General features: G+C 40.7%; 2 protein-coding genes across 2 annotated transcripts; both read right to left on the reverse strand.

The window, feature by feature from the left end:
* Nucleotides 1-229: 229 nt before the first annotated feature.
* mid1ip1l (MID1 interacting protein 1, like) lies at nt 230-2,520 on the reverse strand. The gene is made up of 2 exons (XM_080415846.1): nt 2,393-2,520; nt 230-1,683 (listed from the first exon to the last, which is right to left on the reverse strand). The coding sequence occupies exon 2, from the start codon at nt 1,603-1,605 to the stop codon at nt 1,117-1,119; it is 489 nt and encodes a 162-aa protein (XP_080271972.1). The 5' UTR covers nt 1,606-1,683; nt 2,393-2,520; the 3' UTR covers nt 230-1,116.
* Nucleotides 2,521-5,409: 2,889 nt separating this feature from the next.
* tspan6 (tetraspanin 6) lies at nt 5,410-11,932 on the reverse strand. The gene is made up of 8 exons (XM_080416034.1): nt 11,671-11,932; nt 9,116-9,304; nt 8,961-9,035; nt 8,783-8,878; nt 6,809-6,964; nt 6,313-6,396; nt 6,056-6,140; nt 5,410-5,876 (listed from the first exon to the last, which is right to left on the reverse strand). Exons 1-7 carry the CDS (start codon nt 11,755-11,757, stop codon nt 6,072-6,074), a joined length of 756 nt encoding a protein of 251 aa, XP_080272160.1. The 5' UTR covers nt 11,758-11,932; the 3' UTR covers nt 5,410-5,876; nt 6,056-6,071.
* Nucleotides 11,933-12,531: the final 599 nt, after the last annotated feature.

A 12,531-nucleotide genomic window follows, 5' to 3' on the forward strand; every position in this document is an offset into this window, starting at 1 on the left:
GGAGGCACTGGACTCAAAACGACCATTTCACAGACTACCTTTAACTAAAGGATTACATGTATTAAGTTATTGAACTCAGATACAAAATAGCCCATGAAGTGGAGGAAACCCAAGTTCAATTCATAAATCCCACCCCTCAAGCATGTCACACAATGTGCGTTAGTATTCAGATACACCAAAATTGCTACTTTAGTAAACTAGTAAGGTGACAAAGTTAAAGACAAAGACATTCGTTTTAAATTCTTTATTTAATTCTTACTGCATTTCTGCTCAATATAAAAGTTGTTCTTGAAATATTCAAGGAAAACATAGAAATGACACACCACCTTGTTTACCATCTTTTGTACCAGTCAGACAATGGGGACTAGAGATAACGGCAACTGAACAGGGCATGAATTATAGAAAAATTCAAGGCACACCATGTTACACGGGAATACCACTCAGTGACGAACAATATGTATAAAATTCTTTAAATCAAGGCCATTACAGCCCAGATCACACAGTGTCGGACAGCCGTGTCACTCCCATGATAACAGATTGACAAGTTATTTTTGGCAAGTGACGCAGTTGTACATCAAAGTATAAATAATTAGCCTTAAACCCTGCGTTAAAGAATTATTTGAAGAGGGACAGAATAACCAGCATTCCAAATTCTCATTCAATCATAACGTTTTGTTTTTGTAGTCAAGCCATCACAGAGACCTGGTTTCATTGACAAACTTTGAAATGAAAGACCGGGGAAGCTTCTAAATATCTACCAGAGCGGAGAATCATCAGGAACTTAAGCAGTAAACTCAGGTGACAGGCTTAAAGTGTCCACTCTCATATTGACAATGAGTTCACCTTACATTCCAAAAATCATTTTCATCCATGCTCAATGACCTATGCAGGTATCATTCACTTTTCGAGTCATAAAACCAGTGGGTAAGGAGGCTGGGCGACTTGGAGTGTTGCTACTCAGAGGCAAATGCCCTGGTACGCTCACCATTCACAGGAGAGCATTTAGATGAGATGGGGGAGGGGGCTTCTCATGTGCATCAAGCAGTCCAGGTAGAAAAAAAAAAAAGGTTAAAGAAAAAAAAAAAGAAAAAGTGGGCTGGTTTTGAGGCGCCAATCTCATCTCATGAAGTTTCCGCCACCGATTTCCCTCTTGTAGCGGCTGGTGAGGTGGTCTGCTTGCACTGTGAGTTTTGACAACACTCCAAACAATCCCCTCAGGTGGTAGTGGAACTGATCTTCAAGGTCTGAGTTGTCATCAAGAGGAAAGTCCCCGGTTACCGGCTGCTTTTCCTCCTGTTTGACTGCCAGCTCCAGGAAGCTGGCCCCACTGCTCATTTCTCTTTTCAGCAGGCCCCATTCCATGTCGTTTTTTATGGACTTGAGGAGGAGGTAATGCTCATACATGTCCCTCTGCTTGTTGGGGCATGGCGGCACGTTGTTGTTGGTTTCCATCTGGGCAGAGGTCTGGCCCTCCAGTGGCACGTCCCTCAGCATGCTGGGTACCATGATGGTTTCATCCATATTGTTGGCCGCAGCTATAAAGCGGTGCATCATGTTGAGGAGGGAGTGCTTATTGCTGGCTGGGTCAATGTTGATCTGCATCATGGTTGAAGGCTTTGTTGGCTTATTTATTGCAGCAGGTTGTTGCAGTAAGGCAGAGTTGCTTGATGTTGAGATTTCACTCTGCAAGGGAACGACATGAAAACGTTACTAATATGCACATCAGGTCAACTACAGCATTTGATCAGTCTTGCTAGCATCTGCATCATGCCTACTAAAGTAACAAGTGGGAGTATAGAAGGCCTTGTACAAAGTGTGCCTAGTTAATGCCAAGGTTTCGCACATAAACGTCTACCCCCCCCCTTTCTACTCTGTACATAGTGTTTTATATTTGTTATATTATAGTGTCATTTTTTATGCTATGCTGATGAATTTAATACATAGGACCTCAATGGAAACAAGTCCACAGGACTTTTGGGTTATCCTTTTAGACAAAGTGTATGACAGAAATGACTCGCGCCGTTTGCATTTCTGTCTAATAAAGTAGTCAATCAATATCCAAAACATCGACCGAACTATAGCGTGAAGTGAAGTTTGCAGGGTATACATTAACATGTTTTAGGGGGTAATTCAGTGCGTATTCAGCCTTTAACCGGATTAAAGCATAGCGTTATAATATATCGGATTAAAGCAGCACGACTTCCTGATCTGCTGTGTGGAAACCATCATGCATTTGGAGGGAGTAGCCTAAGCTAGGTTGACAACCGAAAGACAACACCTTGCCGCATTGACAACAAGTCCCGTCAGGCTGAAATTACATCCAACTTGACCTTGACATTGGAGTGAGTAAACAAACACACAGCTCGGAGATGGCATTGAACATTTTACCGACCTGGAGTACGAGGCTTGTTGGACGATGAAGTGGTTTCTTGATGATTCATAAATGTCCAATTCAAGCTTCTCCTCTGACTGCTACACACCACCCGCCGGGAAGAAAAGTGACAATTTCCCCACCCGCTGACGGGCGGAACACGCTTTTTATACCAGTGACACCGGGTTACACTGACACACGCCCCGCCCCCTGGCCGATGTACAACTCCAGCTATTGGATAATACCGGTGACTATGGGCGGTCCCTCGCGTTGTCTGACACGAGGGAACCAATCACAGACCACATCATCGGTGTCAATCAATATGTTGTTGTGGGTTTGTCTGCGATCAGCCGTTAGCCCACGGCCCCACTCCAGCGTTGCCATGTCCGCTTATTATAAGCGGCTTGTTTTTCTGTAAAGTCGCTTGTAATTTAATATTGGTTATTTGCGGGTTGCGGCTTTTGGTGCTTGTTTCTAAATTGTAAGTTGCTTATTTGTGCTTGTTTCCTATTGTTGATCAAACCCAGTGGTTCTCAAACATTTTCATGTCAAGGAGAAGGACCCCCAAAATTAATTATGTATTTTTCTCTGCGGACTGAAAATATTTTGTGCCATGGACCCGTGTCTGTGTAACAGATTTGTGTTGTTAAAAATATTCCACATTTGTTAAACGACGCGTCGTGAGCTTGTAGAAGATATTTCCAAATAGCCGATGCATATAGGTTTAAAAGTGCTAATGTGGTATGGCCTAAGTTGCTTCTTTTGGGCTTGTTTTCCTAGACCTGGTTGCTTATTTCTCTCACAAAATCTGTCAACACTGTGCCCCGCTCGCAACTGCATACTTGCCCTCTTTTACCCCCTCTACCCCCGTGTGCACTGTGCAACCAACGTCTAATACAATGCTGAATACACGAGTCTTTTTTTTTTTCTTCTTCTTTTTTTTTTTTTTACAAAGTAGCACGTTCATTTGGTGAAACATGGATGCATTCTTTTAAGGAGCTTTCAACGGGTCTGATCGTGATCGTTCCAATAATAAACGGCTTAATTATCATTTGCCAATGCACGCAATAAAACAGCAGCTGCCACTCTGCCAGTCTGATTAGATAGGCTTATTAGGCTAGTTGTTGCACGTTTCAACTTGTGCGACTTGATCGTTGTGCACTAGCCCGGAGGGAGGGTTTACCAGGCTAGTTGTGCACACACATCCCTATCATTCTAGTCTCTGTAACCAGTCTATGGGGTTTCATCACCCTGACAACATGTCTTACACAGTACTGCCTCCTGGTGTTTAGACTAACCCATTGATTAATATAGCAGGCTGCATCACCAGTTCAGCCTCTGGGGGAAAGAAATGATAAAGTGAAATAATAATCATGATAATAATCATAATTGTGTCTATGTAGCCTATGTCCTGTATTTTAAAAAGGAAAAAACCCAATTAAAATGTATTTAAAAAAATATAATAATAAAACGCTCTTGTCATTATTTCATATATGTGAAATCTCACTTTGTAAGTAGCTGTGGATAAGAGCATAGCTGCTAAATGCCTAAACTGTCATTGCCCTCTATTACCGACCAACACAAATAAGATAGATACAGTATTGATTACCCCCCCCCCCCCCCCCCCCCCACAAAAAAAAACGACAGTTCCATTGTGGGTAGGCCCACCACTGACAACTAAAAAGACTGAAACGCAAAACTCGAGTCATCTCAGTGACCTATAATAGAAGTATGACATCCTGTTCTGTAAACACGTTGTACCAACTTTGCTTTTTTAAGTGCTATACAAATAAGGTTTATTATTATTATTAGGCCTTGTATTGTTGTTGTTGTTGTTGTTGTTGTTGTTACTACTGCTACTACTATTATTACTAGGCTACTGCTGCTGCTACTACTACTACCAGCTGTTTTGCAAAATGCTGGGAAAGATAAATGCCCAATAAACAAATCACCATGATGGTGAATTCTGCTTTAATTAACAACAAACATGGCCTATCTCTTCAGATTGAGTAGTTCAATTCATTAATAAACTCTTATCTCCCAAAGTAGACCACACTACCCTCTGGTGCCAAGAAGCTCCCTGGAGTCACTATTGACATGACAATGAATGGAGCAATGTTTCCCAGGGGTGTCATTCTGAAGTAAAAGTTCACTATTTACTGTTGAAATGTCGCCTACTGTAGAACGGCTGGTGTGACCCATGAACTTCATTCTGGTCCAACAGTTCTGAAGCACATAATCCTACCCTTGGGTGGGTGGGTTTGCTTATTTTCTTTTCTTGAACCTTTGTGTTGTTTTTATGTTGTGTACGTATTTGTATCTAGTTTTTGTTTCGTTTTTATTTATAATGCATCTATGTGTACTGGCATAATTGTATTGCTGATATGATAAATAAAAACACTTGATAACAAAAATAATATAGTGATTTAATATTTTAACAAAAAACGCTTTTTTAAACCAAATAATATCACTTACCCTACCTTTAACTATTATAAGTCATATATGAGGTGTCACATTTTGACCTGGCCAGTGTAATTGGGTGAACTTTGGCACATGTAAATGGGTGAACTTTGGTCAGTGAAACTGGGTGAACGTTGGCCAGACAGTGTAAATGGATGAACTTTGGCCAGTGTAACTGGGGAAACTTATCCTGGACTTTCTGGGTCACTGTGTCAACATGGCTTGAGTATAATGTACCTATGGTTTAAATGGCCAGGTCAGGAATGGGAACGTGCAATGATTACAAGGCACACTGCCTTGTAATCAAAGCACGTTCCCATTCCTGACCTGGCCATTTAAACCTATAGGTCCATTATACGGAAATACCAGTCCATTTACAAGTACATATTTTGTTTCAGATCTTTGGGACTCTGTTTATCTGGATTCTTACCAGATGTGAGAGTGCACATTTAAAAGTAGGCCAAAGCTACACCCTGATAAAAAATACAACTTTTATACTACTGCCAACATCTGACCCTCAATCTTGCTTTTGGTTTCTCAGTGATATTGGTTTCACAGACACAAAAGTTCACTCAGCATTGCAGAGCATTCAAACTTTTATCAGCTTATTTTTATACGTGGGTTTGTAGAGAAAGATTACAAAATAATGCCACAATATCCAGAGACACTCCTTGGAGAGAAGTGGAAATCGTTACAAATTGGCACAGTACACCATCAATTCAAATGGTAAGGTAATACATCAGAATGGCAACATGGAAACCATGAAGACTACTCATGGTAACACAAAAACAAAAAAGTCAAATCCCAAGAACACAAAATTAACTACAAAAGCATATAGTTGCTATTTTTCCCTTTCACAATCTACACAGAAAATACTGTCCCTTGTGATTTCCTTTAATATTATTCCCTTCTGGTTGGGTGATACAAATGGGATCATAAAAGAAGAAGCAAGAGTTTCTCTAAAATACAACAGACACAAATACAATATTAAAATAATAGGAGGCTCCTTTAGCTCAGCTTGAATCAAGAGCTGTCCCTCAGTGACCTGTAATGGACAAACGACATGGTAGACTCAAAATAAAACAATAATAATCAGTTATCAACTCTCATCACAACAAAGGGCTTCACAAAAATACAAATAACAGTCATTTATATTGCCTTTATTGGAAAGAATAAATGACAATTGAATGTGTTTGATTGTATATATTGAACAAAAAGTAGTACCTTTGGAAGAACGCTGCTAAACCATTTCATACTGGTTGTTGGTTATGTACCTTGACAAGCAGCAAGCCAAGAATATTCCAATGAGCTGTGCACAGTAAAAAGAATGGTCAGTGATGACTTCCACAAACAATTTGATCACAAGAGACAAAATAAATCTTAGTTCTTCACTGATTTAAAAACACAATCAGCACTATTGGAACATAATGTTTTAGGACATATTATCCAAAGAACATGTACTGTAAGTATTATAATTATACCTGGAAGAATGCAATTCCAAAGGAGATCCCTGCAATGATTCCAAGGTTGGCCTCCATCACTGTTGTCACGAGTAAGTAACAACCCTAAACATAATAGAAAGATAAGATCATGTTCAACTATTTAGATAATTGTTGAACAGGAAACTAAGTCTTATGCACCCTCGATCGGCTCAGAGACTACTGGGTGTGTAGGCAGGGATCAAACGTAGAGAATAAAATAAAATGGCCCGCACACCGTCTGCACTTGCACAATAGGAACAATTTGATTCAAGCAACGTTTCGGTCACATAGACCTTCTTCAGGCATCGACAGATGCCTGAAGAAGGTCTATGTGACCGAAACCCTGCTTAAATCAAATTGTTCCCAAGTGCAGACAGATAATTGTTACTATATTACTATTAACTTTCCCAATACAAAAATTAACTGAGAATTAATTTTCTTAATTTACACAAGCCATTTTAAATCCACACAAACAAAGCTTCCGCAATGACCTCACCCTATTGAAGACTTCTTCCCCAGCCTTATTAGGGTCCTTAAGGGTATCTTCTGAGCACTTAAAGGAGTCTCTGCAGCAACTAATAGGGATACCCTTCTCTTTGAAGTAGTCTGTATGAAACCAGTCAGTGTAATTTGTCTCCCCGCAGCAATGGAGCTAAACAGTGCAGACAAAAAAGAATAAAAGAGAACATTTAGTATAAATATATACAGTATATCTTCATGCTAGTTGGGCTATATCGGAAATTAGCTGATCAAACTATTTAGTACTGCTGAATATATATAATGCTCAAAATGGAGTCCTAACATAAATGGAGTTACTGGTAGTAATACAGCCACTGTTTACCTAGGAAGAGGAACAAACAGACTAAAATCATATAAAGCGATTAATAGGTGGTCAAACCTTTCAATCTCTTTGGTTGGCAGGATCAATATACTCAAAATGAATGTTCTTCCCAAGCTATTGTATTTATTTCAAAACATACCCTTATCACCTCCTTCAAAAAAAAATTCTAGAACCAAGAAAACTTTATTTGGAATAATAGACGTGCTAGACTTCATTTGTCCTTACTTTACTTACCCTATGATAGGGGAGGGTTACAGTGTCCTAACTTGTTGTGGTATTTCTGGGCGGCCCAATTGAGAACTCTAATGTTCTATTTTACGGTGGAGAATGCGCCAGCATGGAAGGATATGGAGTCAAGCTCCTTGAAGCTATCATTCCCTACGTATATCTATTCAGATACTCATAAAAACCTAAAGAAGAATACACACAATCCTATAGCTAAAACAATAATTTCTGTCTGGCACGAGGTAAACAAATACCTGGGCGAACCATCTCGCCTCTCCCGCTTTAGCCCAATCTGGGGTAATAAACAATTTATGCCAGGAAGAGCGGATGGGGGTTTGAAATTGTGGGCTGATAGGGGGGTGGGGCAATTGAGGGATGTTTTTGGTGTTAATAGGAGTATGCTGACGTTTGAAGAACTCTGCAATTGAGGAACTTTATTAGAGCTAACCAGGATCATTCCATGCTGGCCCCTCCCTTGTCTGTGTTGGAGAGAGTTTTGGTTAAAAATCCATTCGGAAGGGGAATAATATCAGAATTTTATGACCCGTTAAGGTCATTTTCTCCGGAATCCTCTGAAAATAGGCTTAATGCCTGGAGAGCAGATTTACAGGAGGACCTAACAGTGGAGCAATGGAGTACAGCTTGTAAAATGGCTCAATCCCAGACTGGGAATACACGCCTAGAACTTCTTCAATACAATTGGCTTATGAGAGTGTACATCACACCAGTGAAGCTTAATAAGTTTAATAACAATATTCCGGACTTATGCACCAGATGCGGTGAAGATAGAGGCACATTGTTCCACTGTTTATGGTCATGCCCAAGATTGATGGACTTTTGGAGGGAGATTGGGCAGGAAATACAAAGGATACTGTTAATTAACATTGTACCAGAACCTAAATTATTTCTGCTAGGCCTCTATCCAGTTGGACACAGAATAAAGCGCAATGAGAGAATATTCATAGATATTTGTCTTTTACAAGCTAAAAGAGTAATAGCATTGACCTGGAAGAGGCCGGATAGACCAAGCATTGCACAGTGGTTCAGGGAACTGTCTTTATGCCTACCTCTGGAAAAAAATCACATATATACTTAGGGACAAACAAGAGATGTTTCAGGAGGTGTGGGGTTGTTTTATTCAGTACATGGAAAACAATAATCTGCCAAATTTAATGGAAGAATCTGGAGAGGAGTAGTGCTGATGTCAATGTGTGTTTTTCTTTTGTTTTTGTTTTTTCATTGATTGTCTTGTAATGTTTTAATGTAATTGTCCATTTCGTTTTCTGTTTTGTTTGTAATATTATGTTGAAATATTTTGTGAAAAGAAAGGAAAAATAAATAAACATATTGTTGAAAAGAAAAAAAAATCATATAAAGCAGAGTGATTGCAAAGCTCCCACTTACAGTCCTCTGAATGGTGTCAACTGCGTTACTTCGGCTGTCGGTGGTATTGTACTGATCCACGGCGGTTGAATAGGCATCCTTTAATATGGCCTTGATCTGACCAATCCAAAAGAAATTGCGTTATATTTTGCGACATTTTACTGTAATTCTGTGTTCGATGTCATAATATTAACCTCACCTCATGTCTAAAGAGGAAGCCTGAGATTCCGGCCACCAGCTCTGCTAGAAACACCAAGGTCAGGAACATAGCATACTGAAGGAACAAACAAAGTAGAGATTATATACAAAGGGCATGTCTGAAGGGTACTTGGGAATACTGACTTTTGCACTGACCAGTTTAAGCATCCAGGGGCTTCCTCGGCATGTAGCGAAGCAGCCGAACAATCCGAAAATAACGATGGTGGCTCCGGTCCCAATCAGAACATATGGTGCATTGGTAGTCTTGTCAGAAGCCAGGGAGAAATAGGCCTCCAGGCTCACCTTCCCCCACACGCCAACTGCTAGCAGGATCATTCCTGTGACCTGGAAGAGGTTTGAGGGGTAGACTGGTTCTTAGACACAATCATATGATTTAAGGCTCAAAACCCGGCCACTAAATAACATACCTACTAACCGCATCCATCATTTTCCCTGACGTCAAACAGCAGAGAAGCTCTTTGAGATTTTGCAGCGTGTGTAAACTAGTGCCCATATGAATATATGCATGTGTAAATATTTGCACTTTATAAAACTAATGTGCAATTTGACAAGTGTTGAAATTATATATATATGTCACAGTACATGTGAGAAACCAGTGCCCAGTTTTCAGGTGCAGGAGGCTGGGGCCGGGTCCCTTTGAGGCCGGGCCCCCGGAGGAAAACGAACCCCCCCCCCCACCGGTCAGATGTCCTGTCAGCTAGTTGCAGGCCTGGGCCTGTCAGCTAGTTGCATGCCCACACCCGTGCGGGTGGGTGATAAAGTGTGATAGACAGATAGCAGACTACTGAAATGGCTAGGCTTAGAAGACTTTCTATTTCCCTTTACAGTCAAGTACCATCATGTGACGGTTCCCACTGTTACCGGTACAGTACTTAATACTCACGAGAGGTGACTAAAATACGTGAGATTAGGTATTTAGAGATGATAAAATGTTTATTTGGGACAAATAGAAACAATAAATATCAATCTGCAGGCTGGAGTACTGTCTAATTTAACTCTACGCTGGTCTCTCTCTCTCTACCACAATGTAGTGAACTGAGTTACATTAACTCGCATCATAATTGGACACTCCATCTCCATATATTTTTCATCACCTTTCTCTTAGTTTCTCTTAATCAATCTGTTCATTGAACAGTTTTCACCACGGTTGCAGGCAAGGCAACAAGGTTTACTGGGTGAGTTAAGAGCCCCTCTCTGAGTGACTAAAAACACAATTAACTCATGATGAACAGAGATAGAACACACTTTGTCCACTGTGTCTGTCACCAGAAACGACTAAAGCCTATGAGACTGTAGTCATTAGCCAATATCTCTGGATATGGGCGCAAGAGAAAATCTGGCTCAAGATTGAAAGAACCAAGGAAAACTATATGGCTCCTGGTAGAAGACCCTGGAAGACCCTTCTATAGGGGGACACAACAAATACAGACTGGACTTTGCCCAAATGCATGGAATACACAGTCCTTCTGGGAGAATGTACTTTGGACAAATTAAACCAAACTAGAGTGTTGTGGTAAATATCACACCAACTCTATTTTCACACAAAACAACATTAAGCTTTCAAAGAAAATAACACCATGCCTACACTGAAACATGGAGGCTAAGTGATGTTTTGGGGATGGTATAAAGTACAAGGTATTTTGTAGTGAAATGTACAGCCCAGAATGCTGTGTCTGAATCACAAGTCATGGGTCTTCCGGCAGGATCAGGATGAAACATTATCCAAAACATACATCAGAAATCATCCAAGAACAGATGAGAAGAAAACATCTGTATCACACTAAACATCTGTGGAAAGAGATGAAAGTTGCAGTTGGAAGACAGACAGCACCCAAAACTGAGAAAACTAAATCAGCTTGCTGAAGAATATTACGTTGTGAAATATATTTGTGTCCATTATGCAGTTTATTTGTTTTTATTTTAAATATGTTAAGTTGAAAAAAATAAAAGTTTCTATTCAATGTGGAATAGAGAACACTTCTGTCAGTTTCAACTTAATTTTGTGGAAACTGGTGGTTAAATAAAGGTCAAAGCCGAGGATACCAATATTTTCAGCCACGTTACAGAGGGCCACCAATGATGCAACACAGCCACATCAGCTGCACTTTGATTTGAGGCAAATTGATGTCAGTCCATAATGCAGTCGTTTTCCACGTCATGCATTTATGCAGCAGAGATTTTAGGCAAACACAACCTAAGGTAAACAAACACTAACCCCCAGCCAGGGGGCTATAGTTGCGTTCACACCGCTGCTTCTTTCTCTTCTACACAAGTCATTAGTCTGATGATAAGAGCCTCAGCTCATCCAACCGAGAGCAATAAAATGGACAGATAAAAGCATCGACCTTTAAGCGAAAAAAACAACCATACGGTTCTGTTTGTCGTAGCCTACGTGTTGCTACAAAATGACAAAATGCAACAACAGCAGCACAGTTCACACTGTTTTTTTTGTGTTGTTGTCCTCTACAAAATAACCGCCGGGTCGACATTTCAACAAGTGTTCTTCCCTCCAGAGAGAAAAATCACGTTCGTTTACTTTAAACGAGGGACATTTATGCATATTTTACAGAATAATTTTGGCTTGACCAGTTGGCATCCCCCATCGCCGCTTGCTGCTAAGCCCATTGTTACCTCTTTAGCTTGTTGTCCTCCCCCCAATATGATGTGTCCCCATGGCTGCAACAACTTACCCAAAATATGAGACTGTAAGAGATCAGAAAGGTCTTGAGACATGTAATCACGGGCTTCGTCTGAAGCCGCCTGGACGGCGGAGACATCGTGGCTTTTTCTTGTTAGGTTGTTAATAAAAAAAGAAGAGAAACTTGAATCAATGCGACCTGGATGACTGTCTGTCTGTCGGTGGGGGAGAGGAAAACTTTGGACGAAAAATCCAAGGAGAGAGAGAGTGAGAGAGAGACGGGGGAAGTGTCGTCACTAACCTACATCACTTTCCTGAGGGAACTGCTTTGGGGGGACGGGACTGCTTCCGTGCTTCGTTCTGAAGCGCGTTCGAAAATAGCCGATCAACAAGCTCATTGTGAGCTTGTAGATCGGCTATTTTCGATGCGCGACACAGTCGTACAAACCGGGCGAAGTGTAAACCTGGGCGCCATGCTGTGCAATACGACGGTGTCGCTTGATCTTTTGACAAGGATGATTGATTGAATACATTTGATTTTTTGACTGTCCGAGGAGAGAAGCACAGCTTTTAGTTGCAACAGATTAACACAATGTTCTGTTAATGAATGCCCAACCAATGCCCGGCATCTAAGAATTATCCAGACTTTCTAAAACTACTAGATTAAGTAGGCCTACAGAGGGCAGGCTATCCACTAACAGCCATGGATCACTCGACGGTCGTCTGTCATGGCCGTCATGGATGAACTTCAACCTGGTGTTTGCACTTTCTCCCTTTTTGGCCCGTACATCTACATACACGTTCAGATTTCAAATATAAAGTGCTTACCCCATGGCCACGGATGTTACAATTCGGTACGGACCCTCAGAAGTACCCGTATCTTCCGTATTGTTCAATAAACAGCATTTTAATC

The sequence above is a fragment of the Gymnoscopelus braueri genome (genome assembly GCF_963280865.1).
Source record: "Gymnoscopelus braueri genome assembly, chromosome: 20".
NCBI lineage: Eukaryota > Metazoa > Chordata > Actinopteri > Myctophiformes > Myctophidae > Gymnoscopelus > Gymnoscopelus braueri.